General features: G+C 40.1%; 1 protein-coding gene and 1 pseudogene across 1 annotated transcript; both read right to left on the reverse strand.

Moving 5' to 3' along the window:
• Window positions 1-1806: 1806 nt before the first annotated feature.
• On the reverse strand, window positions 1807-9319 carry LOC118937795 (zinc finger protein OZF-like). The gene is made up of 3 exons (XM_036939277.1): window positions 9074-9319; window positions 4822-4999; window positions 1807-4273 (listed from the first exon to the last, which is right to left on the reverse strand). Exons 1-3 carry the CDS (start codon window positions 9080-9082, stop codon window positions 2919-2921), a joined length of 1542 nt encoding a protein of 513 aa, XP_036795172.1. The 5' UTR covers window positions 9083-9319; the 3' UTR covers window positions 1807-2918.
• Window positions 9320-12403: 3084 nt separating this feature from the next.
• On the reverse strand, window positions 12404-21341 carry LOC110513422 (annotated as a pseudogene).
• Between the last annotated feature and the right edge of the window lie 243 nt (window positions 21342-21584).

The raw sequence follows: 21584 nt of genomic DNA on the forward strand, positions 1-21584 counted from the left end.
ATGGGACAAAATTCACACAAGTTATTGTGGGAAGCTTGTGGAAGGCTACCCGAAACGTTTGACCCACGTTAAACAAATTAAAGGCAATGCTAACAAATACTAATTGAGTGTATGTAAACTTCTGACCCACTGGGAATGTGATGAAATAATTAAAAGCTGATAAATCATTCGCTCTACTTTTATTCTGAAATTTCACATTCTTAAATAAAGTGGTGATCCCAACTGACCTAAAACAGGGAATTTTTACTAGGATTAAATGTCAGGAATTGTGAAAGACTGAGTTCAAATGTATTTGGATAAGGTGGATGTAAACTTCCGACTTCAACTGTTTCAAAACAATCCAGATGTCTTTGTTCCAGTGTTTTTTCAAGTTCTAATGTAAAAAACAATATCAGAACTATTTTCTTTTAGACAGATGTTATTGTGATGACTCTGAATATCACACATGGACATTTCCTATGGGCGGATATGGAATCATTCAATATCCTGTGATAGGCCTATGTGGACATCTTATTTTCTCAATATGACGACAAATACTGACAGTAGGCCTACATTGTATATTTTAAGCTCTAGACTGAGGTCCACATCAGGGTCTTGATATGCTAAATAAGGACAATTTCTGATGCTTATTTGCGCGGAGGATATGCTCAATAATTTTACTAATATGAACTCCATATCATTGCCACTAGCTATCATTGTTGTGTTACTTCCGCATAAAGACGCGCGCAAACACAAGCTAAAAGCACCGTAACTGGTAGCCTAGCAACAAAAATCACCTATTTTCAATGGTCGTTTTCTTTATTTGGGCGCAACAAAGTAGTGTATAAACGCTGTGTGATCGAACTGACATCTGAAGAAACAATTTGAGGTGTTCAAAGAAGTTAACCGATACATAATTGGTGTAGGCGATGCCTAATTATTTATCCCTGGTTCTGACTTGACCTGCCGGTTGAGCATTGCCTTGTATCATCCATCTGTGTGCGATGAGCTAGTAGGCTACTTGGCTGAAATTACCACCATGGTTTCTTTTCTCCTGCTGTTCAAATCGAACTCATGGATGTGGAAGATCACACGTGAAAACTGGACCTAGACATTTAAAACACCACAATAGGGATACTATTAATAAAAGTCAACCAAATTTACACAATCCACCGTGGAAGCTGACGTTACTGTATTCTTTCTAAAAAATAAGAAAAAACGACACTAAATGTGTATGCTACAGTTACTTTCTTAGTCACAGCGTTCAGATAAAGAAAAGCTCGACCACAACTTTATAAATATCAAAACTACATTGAAGTTGTGACAAATAAACGTCTCATTTAGACTAATCTTACATTAGAAACATCCTGGGAAAGGATGTGGAAATGTGTTTGGTTTGAAAACTAGATAGAGGATGGTAACAAAGTACTTCCTGTTGATGCTTTCCGGCTTCTTCTGTGGTGTTTAAAAGGTGCCACCACCAACTGTACATAGTCATCAACACCTCTCTTCAAGTGGGTGAGGCGGTTTAGGGAGTCATTGCGCGAGAAAATACTTTTGTATTATCTCATGAATCTATTGAAACTGTAAATTACATATTCACTGTTTTAGTATCATCCTGAATGATAGTAAATGCATTTTGTCCACGTGTGGTTGTATTGTTGTTATATTTGCAAATCAAATCTAAAATCAAAATCTAAGGTATTTATAGAAACAACAAAAACATCTTGGTTAGAGAAATTCTGTAATGAATAGAAATAGTAACAACAGGGCAGAAATTCCTTACACTTTCTGCATATGTTCATACAAGTGACCACAGGAAACTTCTTTGATCAGAGGTTAGTTTGTTTAATATAGTTTGCAACCCGGAGTTTACACTTACAGCAATTTACAAACAAGACACTCAGTTCTCAAGATGGTGTTTTCTCTTTATATCCCCTCGCAGGGTGACATCCCTTAACTTTAACACAATATAAACTAATCATTAATAGTTGCTAATACAAAGATGTTTCTGCTAGGCGGAGTTCAGCTTATTGTTATTTGCAGATTCCCAATCCTCCTTTCTCTTGCCCGACCGAGCCCCCTGTCTCATTGACTATAAGAACTACAGATGAATTGTTATTATTATTATTTAATTTTTTCAATGTATGTGTCTATAACTGCGTGCTTGTTCGTGTTAGAGTACAAGGGCATAGGTTTGTGTGTGTGGGTTTGAAATTGGTGGAGGGTGGTATGTGCATTAACATTGGTGAAGTAAACATTAAACATTGGTTTAGGTGTTATTACAAGTAAGTTATTACGTTATTAATTTTAAAAAGTTGTAACCTGATACCAATAACTTATTACATTAAGTGGAAAAGGTTATTAGACAACATTTTATCATATTAACCAACAAGATGTTACATTTACCAGTTTTATTACATTATAAATTTAAAAGTTATTACATTAACCGTTGATACAAGACACAGTATACATAGATCTTGCCTTGAACTCATGGAAATAATTATCCAATATATCATGGATTAGATTTAGGATCATTTTAATCAATATAGATTTATAAAATACACCATTTAAGTGATAACTTCTGGTTTAGAAGATAATTGGATTGAATGTATTGATTAATTGAATACATGAATATACACCTATTGTTGAAACATTATTCTACATAATGACATTTAATAATAATAATATTATCATGAGTACATGAAAGAAGATAATTATCGACATCCCCCCACAGGTTCACTATGACATTTCCAATGATAACATTTATCCATTTAGATCAATGTGTGATATTACATAGACACAGGGGAGACCTGATCCTAGATCAGAGCTGCATATTATGCTGCACAGAGGTTACCATGGTGATCAGACTAAGTCAACTGTTTAAGAATGGGAGATGGATATGACTGTTCACTAGATGTTTTCTATTGATCCTTTATTTAGGGATCTGGAAATGGTGTCAAATAGGAGGGAGTTGAAATATGGCACATTTTTGCTTTCTGGTGTTTTCTAATATTCCCTAAATGAGTAAAACTCTTTCCACATAGACAGACATAGGGTTTCTCTCTAGTGTGTGTTCGCTGGTGTGAATTCAGGGTCCCTGACTCAGCAAAGCTCTTTCCACACTGATCACAACTATAAGGCTTCTCTCCAGTGTGTGTTCGCTGGTGTATAATCAGGGTGGAAGCTCGAGCAAAGTTCTTTCCACATAGACAGATATAAGTTCTCTCTCCAGTGTGTATGCGATAGTGTTTATTCAAGGTGGAAACCACAGCAAAGCTCTTTCCACACTGATCACAGCTATATGGCTTCTCTCCAGTGTGAATGCGCTGGTGTATAATCAGGGTGGAAGCTACAGCAAAGCTCTTCCCACACTGATCACAGCTATAAGGCTTCTCTCCTGTGTGTACACGCTGGTGTATGGTTAGGGCTCCTGCACTAGCAAAGTTTTTCCCACAATCAAGGCAGGGGTAAGGCTTCTCCCCTTCATAAATTCTCAGATGATATTTGAAGGTGTTATATGTAGCAAAGCTCTTTCCACACTGATCGCAGCTATAAGGCTTTTCTCCTGTGTGTGTTCGCTGGTGTGTAGTTAGGTTGGAAGCTTGAGCAAAGCTCTTCCCACATTGATCACAGCTGTAAGGCTTTTCTCCTGTATGCGTTACCTGGTGTCTAGTTAGGTTGGAATCTTGAGCAAAGCTCTTCCCACACTGATCACAGCTATAAGGCTTCACTCCAGTGTGTGTTACCTGGTGTGTTGTCAGCTCTCGAGACCGAGCAAAGCTCTTCCCACACTGATCACAGCTATAAGGCTTCACTCCAGTATGTGTTAGCTGGTGTGCTGTCAGGTTGCCTGACTGATTGAAGCTCTTTCCACACTGACCACAGCTATAAGGCTTCTCTCCAGTGTGTGTTAGCTGGTGTCTATTCAGGTGTCCTGATACAGCAAAACTCTTCCCACACTGATCACAGCTGTAAGGCTTCTCTCCAGTGTGTGTTACCTGGTGTGCTGTCAGGTTGCCTGACTGATTGAAGCTCTTCCCACACTGATAACAGTGATAAGGCTTCTCTCCGGTGTGAATACGCAGGTGAGTTATGAAGGATCTTCGTGTAGTGAAACTCTTCCCACAGTCAGAGCAGCTGTGGTGAGATTTCTTCCCTGTACGTCTGTGCTGGTGTTTGAGGTGTTCTGATTGGGAGACACTCTTCTCTGCCTCGTCAGCAACATGTTGTTGTTGAAGCTCCCCAGATGATAAGTCCCTCCCACTGAGAGAGCGACGGTTAGGAAAGTCCCCTGTGAAACAGACATTGAATAACTAGGTTTTGGAATAATGGGTCCATAAAACAAACAAACATCAACAATATATCATTATACACTCAGTGGACAGTTTATTAGGTACACTCCCCAGTTCATGAAAATAGGTCACTCCTACAGACAGTGAGTCACGTGGCTATGGCTTGCTATACAAAGCAGACAGACAGGCAGAGACATTAAGTTCCTGTTTGATTGAACATCAGAATGGGAAAAACAAGTGATCTAAGCGAGGTATGATCGCCGGTGCCAGGCACGCCAGATCCAGAATCTCAGAAACAGCCACACTCCTGGACTTTTCACACACGACAGTATCCAGCGTTTACCAAGAATGGTGCATCAAAAAAGCAAACATCCAGTCAGCAGCAGTCCAGGCTCCGGAGAATTCAGGCTGTTTTGGAGGCAAAGGCTGGCCCGATCCGGTACTAGATTGGTGTACCTAATAAACTGAGTATATATTGTTTATCAATGAATTAACAGAAGTTGCAGAATCAGATTGTAGTTTCATCCACACACCCCATTGTTCTTACTTGATGAAATCAAATCTCCCTCCTCGTGTCCTTCTCTCACAGTTCCACTCTGCCCTGCTGTTTTCCTGCAGTCGACCAGCTGCACAAACACCCTCTTCAGATCCAGCAGTAAGGCGCTACCAGGAGAGTTGTGACCAGGGGACTCTGGCAGGTTGGAGGGGGACGGACTAGCTCTGTCCTGGTGACCACAGAAAGTATTGTACATAGAATATCATTAGACCAAAAAATGTGATGACTTTAGTCTAAATCTCTGATTGATGGCTGCATCCTTATAGTACCCCATTTCTCCTGAAGTGTGTAATCGTTCACTACTTTCCACAAATGTACATATTTTTTCAAATCACACATTTTTCAAATGAAAGTGGTTTATATATTTTTTTACTCTTAGTACAAATGCCAAAACTGATGACACTTGTAATGCCCCATTTTATGTTCAGAACCTTGATTGAGCATTCATTGGAGTTGAACACATCTTTCACCCGAGTTAAGAGATTAGGAGATGCTAGAACGAGGAGCAGAACCAGAATGAGGAGTTCCTCCCTCTTGATAAGGGCCAAACGTCCCCTGTGAAAGATGGTAACTAACACCTGCTAAATCATGGTTTGTTCAAATAACCAGTGATGAAAAACCTAAACACCAGAACTACTGCTGCTAGTTATCCCACTTGGAGAATGTTGAGAAAAATGTCAGTCTCATAGTTTCAGTATCCTTATACAGTACATACATAGAATAAACCATCAGATATAGGGGTATTGTAACATGTAGTAGACACCTACAGTAAAAAGGTATTGTGTAGCCTGGTGCAATTTCTGCTCCATGTAACATTGCTCAAGATCCACTTTTCTATGTGACTTGTTACTGTAACAGCAGCCACATCTAAAAATCAACAACATTCAGATAATGAGTGGAATAAAATGTAATTTAACACCCAAGTATTTCAGCAGTACATTGTCCACTTGACACTTTATAATTTTGCTTTCGTAATTCAGTTTTTAGTAGTTTGATTAAATGATAGTTAAATGTAATGTCAACAAATGACAGGAACATCGTTGTACTTACAGTAACGAAAATCTACAACATACTTATGAAAATTGTACCAATGAGAGAGAAAAAAATGTCATTGGATTGGTGGAGTCATGTGATAGTGGGAGAATCCACCATATGTTTTATAACAGCCATTTCCTTTCAAATCAGTGAAGGGAAGTGAACAAGTGCACAGTTAGGGAGGAAGGAAAGATAACTAGGGATTCCTTAACATATTATGTAGGTAGAAGTGGAGCTAGCGTGAGGGCCATGGGTGCAACTGTTCCTGCAGATACAAAGAAACATGATGTAGACCTACCATTTTTTAACACTATAAAATATTATGTAACACCATAAACATTTTTTAAACTCTATAAAACATGCAACACTATAATGACATATTTAACACTACAAAACATATTATTAAATTAAATCCTGGAATTGGTCTGAGTGGTTGTTGCTTATTTTATAAAGCAATGTATCCTACGGGTGTCTGTCAGTATAACTCCTTGAGGGGACCCCTGGGACTGGTAGCTACACTGCTGGTTGGCTGCTGGTGGGGGGAAGGACCAGGCTCTTCAAAATGATTTATTTATTGAGTTTAAATTAAGTTAACACACTGCTTTAATACTTACAAGACCATCGTGATTAATTGACCAAATGATTTTGTCTTGTAGCAATGTGGTGCCTGCCTGTATTTCCTTAAACCTTTGTTTTAGCAATGCAAGCTACTGAGAAATATTTTTTTTTTATTTCATAACATATTCTCTTGCCCCCCACAGATATCCAACACATGGGCAAGTCCAGCATCCAGATCGGAGCTGGGAAAATAATCAAGCCAGTCAATTGGGAAAGTTCTTAGTTTGGCACTTTATCTGCACAGGTTTGGATTAAAATTGTAAAGAAGACAGGAGAAGGAGACTATTTTAATTTATTCAGGATGTTTGAAACTGAGTTTGTTCTGATACTAGCCAGCATGCATTTTCTCACTGCAGTCCACAACATGCTGTTTTACATGTCTATTTGTTTTCTCAGCTACAGCTTGAGTGGTGTCCTGCCGGACAGTGAAATATGGCTAGCTCTAAATATAGCTTGGTCTATGGAGTAGCTAGCTAGCGGTGCAAAAGTCTATTGCATTGTAAGGTAGCAGCGTGTCTATTTGGTTTTGAACGGATCAGCTATGTTTTCTGCAAAAATGTAGGACTGTCATTTGGATGTGAACTAGCTATCGTTAGCCAGCTTCTGTGTCAATGTCAGCGATCGTTGTCTGTACGCGTGTACGACAGAGTCCAAGACCGTTCAGGGAACATAAGTTGGGACACACAACACGTTTTTTTTCATTTTATTTGTACGCACACACAGAAATCAGCACCATGGATAGACATATTTAGCTTAGGTTGATGGGACTACATTGTTTTTGGCAGGGACTTTGGTTTTAAACGTGTGTGTGAGTCCAATATCGACATAACTTGAAAGGCTGCTCAGCAAGGAAGAAGCCACTGCTCCAAAACCGCCATAAAAAAAGCCAGACTACGGTTTGTAACTGCACACGGGGACAAGGATTGAACTAGAATTGTCTCTGGTCTGATGACTTTAAAAACTTTATATTTTTGTTTCATGACCATCGTTATGTTTGGAGGAAAAAGGGGGACGCTTGCAAGCCGACGAAAGCACGGGGGTGGCAGCATCATGTTGTGGGGGTGCTTTGCTGCAGGAGGGACTGGTGCACTTCACAAAATAGTTGGCATCATGAGGATAGAAAATTATGTGGATATATTGAAGCAGCATCTCAAGATATCAGTCAGGAAGTTAAAGCTTGGTCGCAAATGGGTCTTCCAAATGGACAATGACCCCAAGCATACTTCCAAAGTTGTGGCAAAATGGCTTAAAGACAATAAAGTCAAGGTATTGGAGTGGCCATAACAAAGCCCTGACCTCAATTCTATAGAATATTTGTGGGCAGAACTGAAAAAGCATGTGCGAGCAAGGAGGCCTATGACTCAGTTACACCAGCTCTGTCAGGTGGAATGGGACAAAATTCACCCAACTTATTGTGGGAAGCTTGTGGAAGGCTACCCAAAACGTTTAACCCACGTTAAACAAGTTAAAGGCAATGCTACCAAATACTAATTGAGTGTATGTAAACTTCTGACCCACTGGGAATGCGATTAAATAAATAAAAGCTGATAAATCATTATCTCTACTACTATTCTGAAATTTCACATTCTTAAATAAAGTGGTGATCCTAACTGACCTAAAACAGGGAATTTTTACTAGGATTAAATGTCAGGAATTGTGAAAGACTGAGTTCAAATGTATTTGGATAAGGTGTATGTAAACTTCTGACTTCAACTGTATCAAAACAATCCAGATGTCTTTGTTCCAATGTTTTTTCAAGTTCTAATGTAAAAAACTATATCACAACTATTTTCTTTTAAACAGATGATATTGGGATTACTCTGAATATCACACATGGACATTTCCTATGGGCGGATATGGAATCATTCAATATCCTGTGATAGGCCTATGTGGACATCTTATTTTCTCAATATGACGAAAAATACTGACAGTAGGCCTACATTGTATATTTTAAGCTCTAGACTGAGGTCCACATCAGGATCTTGATATGCTAAATAAGGACAATTTTTGATGCTTACTCGCGCGGAGGATATGCTCAATAATTTGACTAAAATTAACTCCATATCATTCTTCGACACTGGCTATCATTGTTGTGTTACTTCCGCATAAAGACGCGCGCAAACACAAACTAACAGCACTTTAAATGGTAGCCTAGCAACAAAAATCACCTATTTTCAATGGTCGTTTTCTTTATTTGGGCGCAACAAATTAGTGTGTAAACGCTGTGTGGTCGAACTGACATCTGGAGAAACAATTTGAGGTGTTCAAAGAAGTTAACCGGTGCCTTCAAAGCCTCTCAGTGGCAAATATATAGCATCAGCAATCCAGGGTTTATATACATAATTGGTGTAGGCGATGCCTAATTATTTCTCCCTGGTTCTGACTTGACCTGCCGGTTGAGCATTGCCTTGTATCATCAATCTGTGTGCGATGAGCTAGTAGGCTACTTGGCTGAAATTACCACCATGGTTTCTTTTCTCCTGCTGTTCAAATCGAACTCATGTATGTGGAGGATCACACGTGAAAACTGGACATAGACATTTAAAACACCACCATAGGTATACTATTAATAAAAGTCAACCAAACTTACCCGATCCATCGTGGAAGCTAACGTTACCTTATTCTTTCGAAAAAATAAACAACGACACTAAATGTGTATGCTAGTTACTTTCTTTGTCACAACGTTCAGATAAAGAAAAGCTCGACCACAACTTTATAAATATCAAAACTCCATTTCAGTTGTGACAAATGAACGTCTCATTTAGACTAATCTTACATTAGAAACATCCTGGGAAAGGATGCGGAAATTTGTTTGGTTTGAAAACTAGATAGAGGATGGTAACAAAGTACTTCCTGTTGATGCTTTCCGGCTTCTTCTGTGGTGTTTAAAAGGTGCCGCCACCTACTGTACATAGTCATCAACACCTCTCTTCAAGTGGGTGAGGCGGTTTAGGGAGTCATTATGCTAGAAAATACTTTTGTATTATATCATGAATCTATTTAAACGGTACATTACATGTTTCACTGTTTTAGAATCATCCTGAATGATAGTAAATGATTTATGTCCACGTGTGGTTGTATTGTTTTTATATTTGCAAATAAAATCTAAAATCACAAATCTAAGGTATTTATAGAAACAACAAAAACAGCTTGGTTAGAGAAATTCTTTGCTATTGTCTTTCAAATGAGCTCATGGCTAGATGCCTTTATAGGGCGTGTAGCGGTTCTCTGAATGGAAGACGCAAAAGCGTCCCGCCAAGGGCTTATAGCGGACTTAGGGGTGCAGACTAAGAAACTTATATTGATCAAATAAACCTCACATAAGCCATTCGTTTTTTGATTGACCAAAATCATCACATTTTCATTGACCTCCACACAAAAACTCCTTGCCTGGTGGAGCGGGGAAAAAACGCCACCTGCTGGAGGGCGACAGATTTTCCCTCGAGTTGGGCCTCTCTTTGCCTCTTCTTCTCTGGCAACGTTCTCTTTGAGCGTCCACATATTTTTTATTGGCTGAGGCCCAGTAAGAGTGGCCTCGTAAATAAAATACCGATTAGCGCTGCGCCATCCTTGTGGTGAAACAGTAAAGTCCGATGTATGTTCAATCCGACGTCTGCAGAGGCCATACAGCATTTACGGCGATGCAACCTTGGCAGAAGTCAGGGCATTCATTCTTGCTGCATTTCACCGAGCAGAGCTGTTGTGAAGGAAGGGGTCTTCTTCTTCTTTGCTATTATGACGGTCTGCAAACAATTTTTATAGATGCACGACTCCAAATGATTTGCCTATTTATCAGCCTACTATTCCGTAATGAATAGAAATAGTGATAACAGGGCAGATATTCCTTACACTTTCTGTATATGTTCATAAAAGTGACCACAGGAAACTTCTTTGATCAGAGGTTAGTTTGTTTAATATAGTTTGCAACCCGGAGTTTACACTTACAGCAATTTACAAACAAGACACTCAGTTCTCAAGATCCTGTTTTCCCTTTTTATCCCCTACTATGGTTCACCCCTTAACTTTAATACAATATAAACTAATAAGTAATAGTTGCTAATACAAAGATTTTTCTGCTAGGCGGAGTTCAGGTTATTATTACTTGCAATTAGTTTCCCAATCCTTCTTCCTCTTGCCCGACCGAGCCCCCTGTCTCATTGACAATTCGAAATACAGATTCATTCATTATTATTTTTTCTTTATCAATGTGTGTCTAACTGTGTGCTTGTGTGTATTTGTGTGTGAGTACAAGGGCATAGGTGTGTGTGTGTGTGGGTTTGAAATTGGTGGAGGGTGGTATGTGCATTAACATTAGTGTAGTAACACATTAAACATTGGTTTAGGTGTTATTACATGATCGGTTAAAGTCATTATGTTATTCATTTAAAAAGTTGTTACTCACCTGACTGGTAACGTAACTTATTACAGTAAGTGGAAAAGTTATTACGACAACAATTCAACGTTTTATCATTAACCAACAAGATATTACATTTACCAGTTTTATTACATTATAAATGTAATAAGGAGCATTTGAAATCAATATAGATTTATAAAATATACAATTTAAGTGATAACTTCTTGTTTAGAAGATAATGGATTGAATGTATTAATCATTTCCCCCACACACAGGTTCACTATGACATGTTATCATAACATTTATCCATTTAGAGCCCAATGTGTGATATTACATAGACACAGTGGAGACCTGATGCTAGATCAGAGCTGCATATTATGCTCCACAGAGGTTACCATGGTGATCAGACTAAGGCAACTGTTTAACCTTTATGGGAACGGGGGCAGTATTGAGACGTTTGAATGAAAAACGTGCCCAAAGTAAACTGCCTGTTTCTCAGGCCCACTTTCTCAGGCCCAAACACTCTAAAGTTTCCAAAACTGTCAAAATAATGTCTGTGAGGAAAACAGAACTGACATGGCTGGCAAAAACACAAAGAAAATCCAACCAGAAAAAAAAGAAATTCAATCACAGGCTTTTATTTTGTAAAGCTATAGAAAACCCCTATGTCCATCCACCAGATTGCAATTGATATAGCTTCTACTAGCTGTCAACTGTCTTTATTCAAGGTTTTGAGGCTATTGTTTTGAAAAATGAATTAGTATTTTGACTTAGAGTCTGGTGACTGCTAGGGTCACATCAGTGGTTTTGCGCGCAATGAGGAAGGTACGCTCTTGCTAATTTGATGTTCAAATTGAACACAGTCCTTTCCGTATGAAATATTATAGTTTATTTACATTTCAGACAACCTGAGGATGATATAGACACGTTGTTTGACTAGTTTCGACAAAGTTTGCCAATAGCTTTTAGAACTTTTGTTTGCATTTTTCAACGAGGGAAACCGGTGGATTACTGAGTAAAGCGCGCCAGCTAAACTAACTTTTTTTAATAAAAGGACTTTATCGAACAAAAGGACCATTTGTGATGTTTCTGGGACTCTTATGATTGCAACCAGCTGAAGATCTTCAAAGGTAAGTGATTCATTTTATCGCTATTTCTGACTTTCTTGACTCCTCTACTTGGCTTGAAATTGTTTTTCATGCTTTTGTATGTGGGGCACTGTCCTCAGATGGATTAAAAAGAAGTTAAGCTTTATTTTGATGTATGATACATGTATTTTCATGAATGTTAGTAGTTCTATTTCTGTCATTTTGAATTTCGCGATCTGCAATTTCACCGGATGTTGACGAGGCATCCCGCTATCCCAAAGAGTTAAGAATGGGAGATGGATTCGACTGTTCACTATATGTTTTCTACTGATCCTTTATTTAGGGATCTGGAACCGGTGCCAGATGGGAGGAAGATGAAATACAGCATGTTTGTGTTTTCTGGTGTTTTCTCATTGGCCCTAAATAAACAGAGCTCTTCCCACCTAGACAGACATAAGGTTCCTTCGCCAGTGTGTGTTCACTGGTGTGAATAAAGGGTCCATAACTGACTGAAAAGCTTCCCACACTGATCACAGATATAAGGCTTCTTTCTCTCCAGTGTGTGTTCGCTGGTGTTTAGTCAGGTTGCATGCCTGATTGAAGCGCTTTCCACACTGATTACAGCTATAAGGCTTCTCCCCAGTGTGTGTTCGCTGGTGTATAGTCAGGGTGGAACCTGCAGCAAAGCTCTTCCCACACTGATCACAGCTATAAGGCTTCTCTCCTGTGTGTGTTCGTTGGTGTTTATTCCGGTTTACTGATTGAGAAAAGCCCCTTCCACAATGATCACAGCTATAAGGCTTCTCTCCAGTGTGTGTTCGCTGGTGTATAGTAAGGGAGGAAGCTAGACCAAAGCTCTTCCCACATAGACAGACATAAGTTCTCACTCCAGTGTGTGTTACCTGGTGTCTAATCAGGGAGGAAACTACAGCAAAGCTCTTCCCACAGTGATCACAGCTATAAGGCTTCTCTCCTGTGTGTATTCGCTGGTGTATAGTTAGTTTTTCTGATACAGCAAAGCTCTTTCCACACTGATCACAGCTATACGGCTTCTCTCCTGTGTGTATTCGCTGGTGTTTAGTCAGGTTGCATGCCTGATTGAAGCGCTTTCCACACTGATCACAGCTGTAAGGCTTCTCTCCAGTGTGTGTTCGCTGGTGTGCAGTCAGGTTGCATGCCTGATTGAAGCGCTTTCCACACTGATCACAGCTGTAAGGCTTCTCTCCAGTGTGTGTTCGCTGGTGTATGGTTAGTTTTTCTGATACAGCAAAGCTCTTCCCACACTGATCACAGCTATAAGGCTTCTCTCCAGTGTGTGTTCGCTGGTGTATGGTTAGTTTTTCTGATACAGCAAAGCTCTTTCCACACTGATCACAGCTATAAGGCTTCTCTCCAGAGTGTGTTCGCTGGTGTCTAGTCAGGTGGACTGACTGATTGAAGCTCTTCCCACACTGATCACAGCTATAAGGCTTCTCTCCACTGTGTGTTCGCTGGTGTGTAGTCAGGTTGACTGACTGATTGAAGCTCTTCCCACACTGATCACAGCTATAAGGCTTCACTCCAGTGTGTGTCCGCTGGTGTCTGGTTAAGGCTCCTGCACGAACAAAGCTTTTCCCACAATCAAGGCAGGGGTAAGGCTTCTCCCCTGTATGAATTCTTACATTAGATTTGAAGGTGTTAGAAGAAGCAAAACTCTTCCCACACTGAATAATGAAGCCACTCTGGCTTGTGAAACTCTTCCCAAAGTCAGAGCAGCAGTGGTGAGGTTTCTTCCCTGTACGTCTCTGCTGGTGTTTCTTGAGATGTTCTGATCTGGAGAGACTCTTCTCTGTCTCGTCAGCAACAGGATGTTGTTGAGGCTCCCCAGATGATAAGCCCCTCCCACTGAGAGAACAACACTTAGGGGTGTCCCCTGTGAAACAAAGACATTGAATAACTGGGTTGTCAATATGAGTCCATAAACACATACTATTTAGCAGACTTACAGGAGCAATTAGGGTTAAGTACCTTGCTCAAGAGCAGACAGATTTTTCACCTTGTCGGCTCATAGATTTGAACCAGCAACCTTTATTAGTGGCCCAACGCTTTAAACCACTAACCTACCTGCTGCCCTTATCAATATACACTCATTGGCCAGTTTATTAGGTACAACCCCCTCCATTCATGAAACTGGAGCGACAATTTACTGGCCACTGAGTGTTTCCTGTTTATCAATCAATTAACAGAAGTTGTAGAATCAGATTGTAGTCTAATCCACACACCCCATTGTTCTTACTTGATGAAATCAAATCTCCCTCCTCGTGTCCTTCTCTCACAGTTCCACTCTGCCCTGCTGTTTTCCTGCAGTCGACCAGCCACACAGACACCCTCTTCAGATCCAGCAGTAAGGCGTTACCAGGAGAGTTGTGACCAGGGGACTCCGGCAGGGTGGAGGGGGACGGGCTAGCTCTGTCCTGGAGACCACAGGAAGTATTGTACATAGAACATCATCAGACGAAACATTTGATTATTGTATTCTATATCTGACTGGTGCATCCTTATAATACCTCCTTTCTCCTGAAGTGTGTAACCAACCGTTCACTACTTTCCACAAATGTACCATTTTTTTTCCTAATCACTTTTTCAAAATGGAAGTGGTCCTTGTAATGCCCCTCTGTCTTATGTTCAGAACCTTTGATTGAGCGTTCATTGGAGTTGAACACATCGTTCACCCCTGAGTTAGTCTTGGTTAACCCAGAACTAATGTCTCACGTAATTGGTCAGCCGCTCTATTCAGTTCTGGGTTCATACGTTTTAGGAGAGATGATGAAACGAGGAGGACGCCAACACCTGCCAAATCGTGATTTGTCAAAATAACCAGAGGAAAACCTAAACACCTGACCTACTGCTGCTCATTATGATGTATTTTCTTAACCTTTATTTAACTAGGCAAGTCAGTTAAGAACACATTTTTAGTTTCAATGACGGCCTAGGAACAGTGGATTAACTGCCTTGTTCAGGGGCAGAACAACAGATTTTTACCTTGTCAGCTCGGGGACAAGGGGGTTATGTCGGGGGTTATATCCTTCCTGTATGGCCCTGTCCGGGGGTGTCCTCGGATGGGGCCACAGTGTCTCCTGACCCCTCCTGTCTCAGCCTCCAGTATTTATGCTGCAGTAGTTTATGTGTCGGGGGGGCTAGGGTCAGTTTGTTATATCTGGAGTACTTCTCCTGTCCTATTCGGTGTCCTGTGTGAATCTAAGTGTGCGTTCTCTAATTCTCTCCTCTCTTTCTTTCTCTCTCTCAGAGGACCTGAGCCCTAGGACCATGCCCCAGGACTACCTGACATGATGACTCCTTGCTGTCCCCAGTCCACCTGGCCGTGCTGCTGCTCCAGTTTCAACTGTTCTGCCTTATTATTATTCGACTATGCTGGTCATTTATGAACATTTGAACATCTTGGCCATGTTCTGTTATAATCTCCACCCGGCACAGCCAGAAGAGGACTGGCCATCCCACATATGCTCTCTCTAATTCTCTCTTTCTTTCTCTCTCTCGGAGGACCTGAGCCCTAGGACCATGCCCCAGGAATACCTGACATGATGACTCCTTGCTGTCCCCAGTCCACCTGACCGTGCTGCTGCTCCAGTTTAAACTGTTCTGCCTTATTATTATTCGACCATGCTGGTCATTTATGAACATTTGAACATCTTGGCCATGTTCTGTTATAATCTCCACCCGGCACAGCCAGAAGAGGACTGGCCATCCCACATATGCTCTCTCTAATTCTCTCTTTCTTTCTCTCTCTTTCTTTCTCTCTCTCGGAGGACCTGAGCCCTAGGACCATGCCCCAGGAATACCTGACATGATGACTCCTTGCTGTCCCCAGTCCACCTGACCGTGCTGCTGCTCCAGTTTCAACTGTTCTGCCTTATTATTATTCGACCATGCTGGTCATTTATGAACATTTGAACATCTTGGCCATGTTCTGTTATAATCTCCACCCGGCACAGCCAGAAGAGGACTGGCCACCCCACATAGCCTGGTTCCTCTCTAGGTTTCTTCCTAGGTTTTGGCCTTTCTAGGGAGTTTTTCCTAGCCACCGTGCTTCTACACCTGCATTGCTTGCTGTTTTTTGGGTTTTAGGCTGGGTTTCTGTACAGCACTTTGAGATATCAGCTGATGTACGAAGGGCTATATAAATAAATTGGATTTGATTTGATCAGTTAAAGTTAAAACTTGGTCGAAAATGGGTCTTCCAAACGGACAATGACCCCAAGCATACTTCCAAAGTTGTGGCAAAATAGCTTAAGGACAACAAGTCAAGGTATTGGAGTGGCCATCACAAAGCGCTGACCTCAATCCTATAGAAAATGTGTGGGCAGAACTGAAAAAGTGTGTGCCAGCAAGGAGGCCAACAAACCTGATTCAGTTACACCAGCTCTGTCAGGTGGAATGGGCCAAAATTCACTCAACTTATTGTGGGAAGCTTGTGGAAGGCTACCCGAAACGTTTGACCCACGTTAAACAAGTTAAAGGCAATGCTACCAAATACTAATTGAGGGTATGTAAACTTCTGACCCACTGGGAATGTGATGAAAAGCTGATAAATCATTCTCTCTACTATTATTCTGAAATTTCACATTCTTAAATAAAGTGGTGATCCTAACTGACCTAAAACTGGGAATTTCTACTGGGATTAAATGTCAGGAATTGTGAAAGACTGAGTTCAAATGTATTTGGATAAGGTGGATGTAAACTTCCGACTTCAACTGTTTCAAAACAATCCAGATGTCGTTGTTCCAATGTTTTTTCAAGTTCTAATGTAAAAAACGATATATCAAAACTATTTTCTTTAGACATATGATAACACAAGCTAACAGCACCGTAACTGGTAGCCTAGCAACAAAAATCACCTATTTTCAATGGTCGTTTTCTTTATTTGGGCGCAACAAATTAGTGTATAAACGCTGTGTGATCGAATTGACATCTGAAGAAACAATTTGAGGTGTTCAAAGAAGTTAACCGATACATAATTGGTGTAGGCGATGCCTAATTATTTCTCCGTTTCTGACTTGACCTGCCGGTTGAGCATTGCCTTGTATCATCCATCTGTGTGCGATGAGCTAGTAGGCTACTTGGCTGAAATTACCACCATGGTTTCTTTTCTCCTGCTGTTCAAATCGAACTCATGGATGTGGAGGATCCACATTGTCCACTTGACACTTTATAATTTTGCTTTCGTAATTCAGTTTTTAGTAGTTTGATTAAATGATAGTTCAATGTATTATCAACAAATGACAGGAACATCGTTGTACTTACAGTTACGAAAATCTACAACATACTTATGAAAATTGTACCAATGAGAGAGAAAAAAATGGCATTGGATTGGTGGAGTCATGTGATAGTGGGAGAATCCACCATATGTTTTATAACAGCCATTTCCTTTCAAATCAGGGAAGGAAAGTCAACAAGTGCACAGTTAGGGAGGAAGGAAAGATAACTAGGGATTCCATATTATGTAGGTAGAAGTGGAGCTAGCGTGAGGGCCATGGGTGCAACTGTTCCTGCAGATACAAAGAAACATGATGTAGACCTACCATTATTTAACACTATAAACATTTTTTAAACTCTATAAAACATGCAACACTATAATGACATATTTAACACTACAAAACATATGATTAAATTAAATCCTGGAATTGGTCTGAGTGGTTGTTGCTCATTTTATAAAGCAATGTATCCTACAGGTGTCTGTCAGTATAACTCCTTGAGGGGACCCCTGGGACTGGCAGCTACACTGCTGGTTGGCTGCTGGTGGGGGAAGGACCAGGCTCTTCAAAATGATTTATTTATTGAGTTTAAATTAAGTTAACACACTGCTTTAATACTTACAAGACCATCATGATTAGTTGACCGACTGATTTTGTCTTGTAGCAATGTGGTGCCTGCCTGTATTTCCTTAAACCTTTGTTTTAGCAATGCAAGCTACTGAGAAAGATTTTTTAAATTTCCTAACATATTCTCTTGCCCCCATTTGCCCCCACCCCCAGTGCTGCACCACTGGAATGGCCGTGCATGGCAGAGTTGTTGCCAAATATCCAACACATGGGCAAGTCCAGCATCCAGATCGGAGCTGTAAAAATAATCAAGCCAGTCAATTGCCAAAGTTCTTAGTTTGGCACTGTTTATCTGCACAGGTTTGGATTAAAATTGTAAAGAAGACAGGAGAAGGAGACTATTTTAATTGATTCAGGATGTTTGAAACTGAGTTTGTTCTGATACTACCCAGCATGCATTTGCTCACTGCAGTCCACAACATGCTGTTTTACATGTCTATTTGTTTTCTCAGCTACACCTTGAGTGGTGTCCTGCCGGACAGTGAAATATGGCTAGCTCTAAATATAGCTTGGTCTATGGAGTAGCTAGCTAGCGTTGCAAAAGTCTATTGCATTGTAAGGTAGCAGCGTGTCTATTTGGTTTTGAACGGATCAGCTATGTTTTCTGCAAAAATATAGGACTGTCATTTGGATGTGAACTAGCTATCGTTAGCCAGCTTCTGTGTCAATGTCAGCGATTGTTGTCTGGATCAGGACAATGGATGAAGTTGTTGTTTGTGTAACAAACCTTCCATAAACCATTACAGCTAGCTACCTTTCTTTGCCTGTAGGTTAGCTAGCTAGCAGCTTTCAGTTGACTGGTGTTAGCTAGCTACAGAGGCTAGCTGGACTTTGGACAAGCTAATGTTAGCTAATAGCTGTAGTATTGTTGCCAAGCATCCAAGTTGCTGACCAGGTTAGATAGATTTGGCTGAAAAGATGTTAGCATTGTCAGAAATGCTACAAAAAGGTAACACATTGTTGGGTCTTAATGGACAAATGTGCACGTGAGAGTAATAAATGATCAAATGTAATCAAATCTGTTCGACTCAGTTGAATCTGTTATTCAAACTTTTTAATTCCCATCATCACTTTATGGAAGCTATAGTGCCATTTGAATCTGACACAATAATTTTTAGCAAAGTAGACAGAAAATACTGAACACTCACGACGACAATATAAGGGAATCTAAAACAATAAAATAGAAAATAATAATTGTCCAAATACATTTTTTTTGCCCGTGTGTAGTAAGATGAGCATGTCACAATTACTTCAAAAATAGTCATAATTTGAAAAGGGGCAATTAACTAGCTGGCCTGGCGCATCATTGCAAGCATCTTAGCCAGGTAGCCTTGGACAAACAAAAAAAAACGAAAAGCGTGTACGCGTGTATGACAGAGTCCAAGACCGTTCAGGGAACATAAGTTGGGACACACAACACTTTTTTTATTTTATTTGTACGCACACACAGAAATCAGCACCATGGATAGACATATTTAGCTTAGGTTGATGGGACTACATTGTTTTTGGCAGGGACTTTGGTTTTAAACGTGTGTGTGAGTCCAATATCGACATAACTTGAAAGGCTGCTCAGCAAGGAAGAAGCCACTGCTCCAAAACCGCCATAAAAAAAGCCAGACTACGGTTTGTAACTGCACACGGGGACAAGGATTGAACTAGAATTGTCTCTGGTCTGATGAGGGCCCAAAATTTATATTTTTGTTTCATGACCATCGTTATGTTTGGAGGAAAAAGGGGGACGCTTGCAAGCCGACGAAAGCACGGGGGTGGCAGCATCATGTTGTGGGGGTGCTTTGCTGCAGGAGGGACTGGTGCACTTCACAAAATAGTTGGCATCATGAGGATAGAAAATTATGTGGATATATTGAAGCAGCATCTCAAGATATCAGTCAGGAAGTTAAAGCTTGGTCGCAAATGGGTCTTCCAAATGGACAATGACCCCAAGCATACTTCCAAAGTTGTGGCAAAATGGCTTAAGGACAATAAAGTCAAGGTATTGGAGTGGCCATCACAAAGCCCTGACCTCAATTCTATAGAATATTTGTGGGCAGAACTGAAAAAGCATGTGCGAGCAAGGAGGCCTATGACTCAGTTACACCAGCTCTGTCAGGTGGAATGGGACAAAATTCACCCAACTTATTGTGGGAAGCTTGTGGAAGGCTACCCAAAACGTTTAACCCACGTTAAACAAGTTAAAGGCAATGCTACCAAATACTAATTGAGTGTATGTAAACTTCTGACCCACTGGGAATGCGATTAAATAAATAAAAGCTGATAAATCATTATCTCTACTACTATTCTGAAATGTCACATTCTTAAATAAAGTGGTGATCCTAACTGACCTAAAACAGGGAATTTTTACTAGGATTAAATGTCAGGAATTGTGAAAGACTGAGTTCAAATGTATTTGGATAAGGTGTATGTAAACTTCCGACTTTAACTGTATCAAAACAATCCAGATGTCTTTGTTCCAATGTTTTTTCAAGTTCTAATGTAAAAAACTACATCAAAACTATTTTCTTTTAAACAGATGATATTGGGATGACTCTGAATATCACACATGGACATTTCCTATGGGCGGATATGGAATCATTCAATATCCTGTGATAGGCCTATGTGGACATCTTATTTTCTCAATATGACGACAAATACTGACAGTAGGCCTACATTGTATATTTTAAGCTCTAGACTGAGGTCCACATCAGGATCTTGATATGCTAAATAGGGACAATTTCTGATGCTTATTTGCGCGGAGGATATGCTCAATAATTTGACTAAAATTAACTCCATATCATTCTTCGACACTAGCTATCTTTGTTGTGTTACTTCCGCATAACGACGCGCGCAAACACAAGCTAACAGCACCGTAACTGGTAGCCTAGCAACAAAAATCACCTATTTTCAATGGTCGTTTTCTTTATTTGGGCGCAACAAATTAGTGTGTAAACGCTGTGTGGTCGAACTGACATCTGGATAAACAATTTGAGGTGTTCAAAGAAGTTAACCGGTGCCTTCAAAGCCTCTCAGTAGCAAATATATAGCATCAGCAATCCAGGGTTTATATACATAATTGGTGAAGGCGATTCCTAATTATTTCTCCCTGGTTCTGACTTGACCTGCCGGTTGAGCATTGCCTTGTTTCATCCATCTGTGTGCGATGAGCTAGTAGGCTACTTGGCTGAAATTACCACCATGGTTTCTTTTCTCCTGCTGTTCAAATCGAACTCATGGATGTGGAGGATCACACGTGAAAACTGGACATAGACATTTAAAACACCACCATAGGTAAACTATTAATAAAAGTCAACCAAACTTACCCGATCCATCGTGGAAGCTAACGTTACCTTATTCTTTCGAAAAAATAAACAACGACACTAAATGTGTATGCTAGTTACTTTCTTTGTCACAACGTTCAGATAAAGAAAAGCTCGACCACAACTTTATAAATATCAAAACTCCATTTAAGTTGTGACAAATGAACGTCTCATTTAGACTAATCTTACATTAGAAAAATCCTGTGGAAATGTATTTGGTTTGAAAACTAGATAGAGGATGGTAACAAAGTACTTCCTGTTGATGCTTCCGGCTTCTTCTGTGGTGTTTAAAAGGTGCCGCCACCTACTGTATATAGTCATCAACACCTCTCTTCAAGTGGGTGAGGCGGTTTAGGGAGTCATTATGCTAGAAAATAACTGTTTGTATTATATCATGAATCTATTTAAACTGTACATGTTTCACTGTTTTAGAATCATCCTGAATGATAGTAAATGATTTATGTCC

This window comes from Oncorhynchus mykiss, chromosome 12 (assembly GCF_013265735.2).
Source record: "Oncorhynchus mykiss isolate Arlee chromosome 12, USDA_OmykA_1.1, whole genome shotgun sequence".
Lineage (NCBI taxonomy): Eukaryota > Metazoa > Chordata > Actinopteri > Salmoniformes > Salmonidae > Oncorhynchus > Oncorhynchus mykiss.

Excerpts from the sequence above, each read along its gene's own strand:
- LOC118937795 (XM_036939277.1), bottom strand. Across the intron at positions 4,274-4,821 it reads GGGAGATTTGATTTCATCAA|GGGACTTTCCTAACCGTCGC; the intron begins GTAAGAACAATG and ends TCTGTTTCACAG.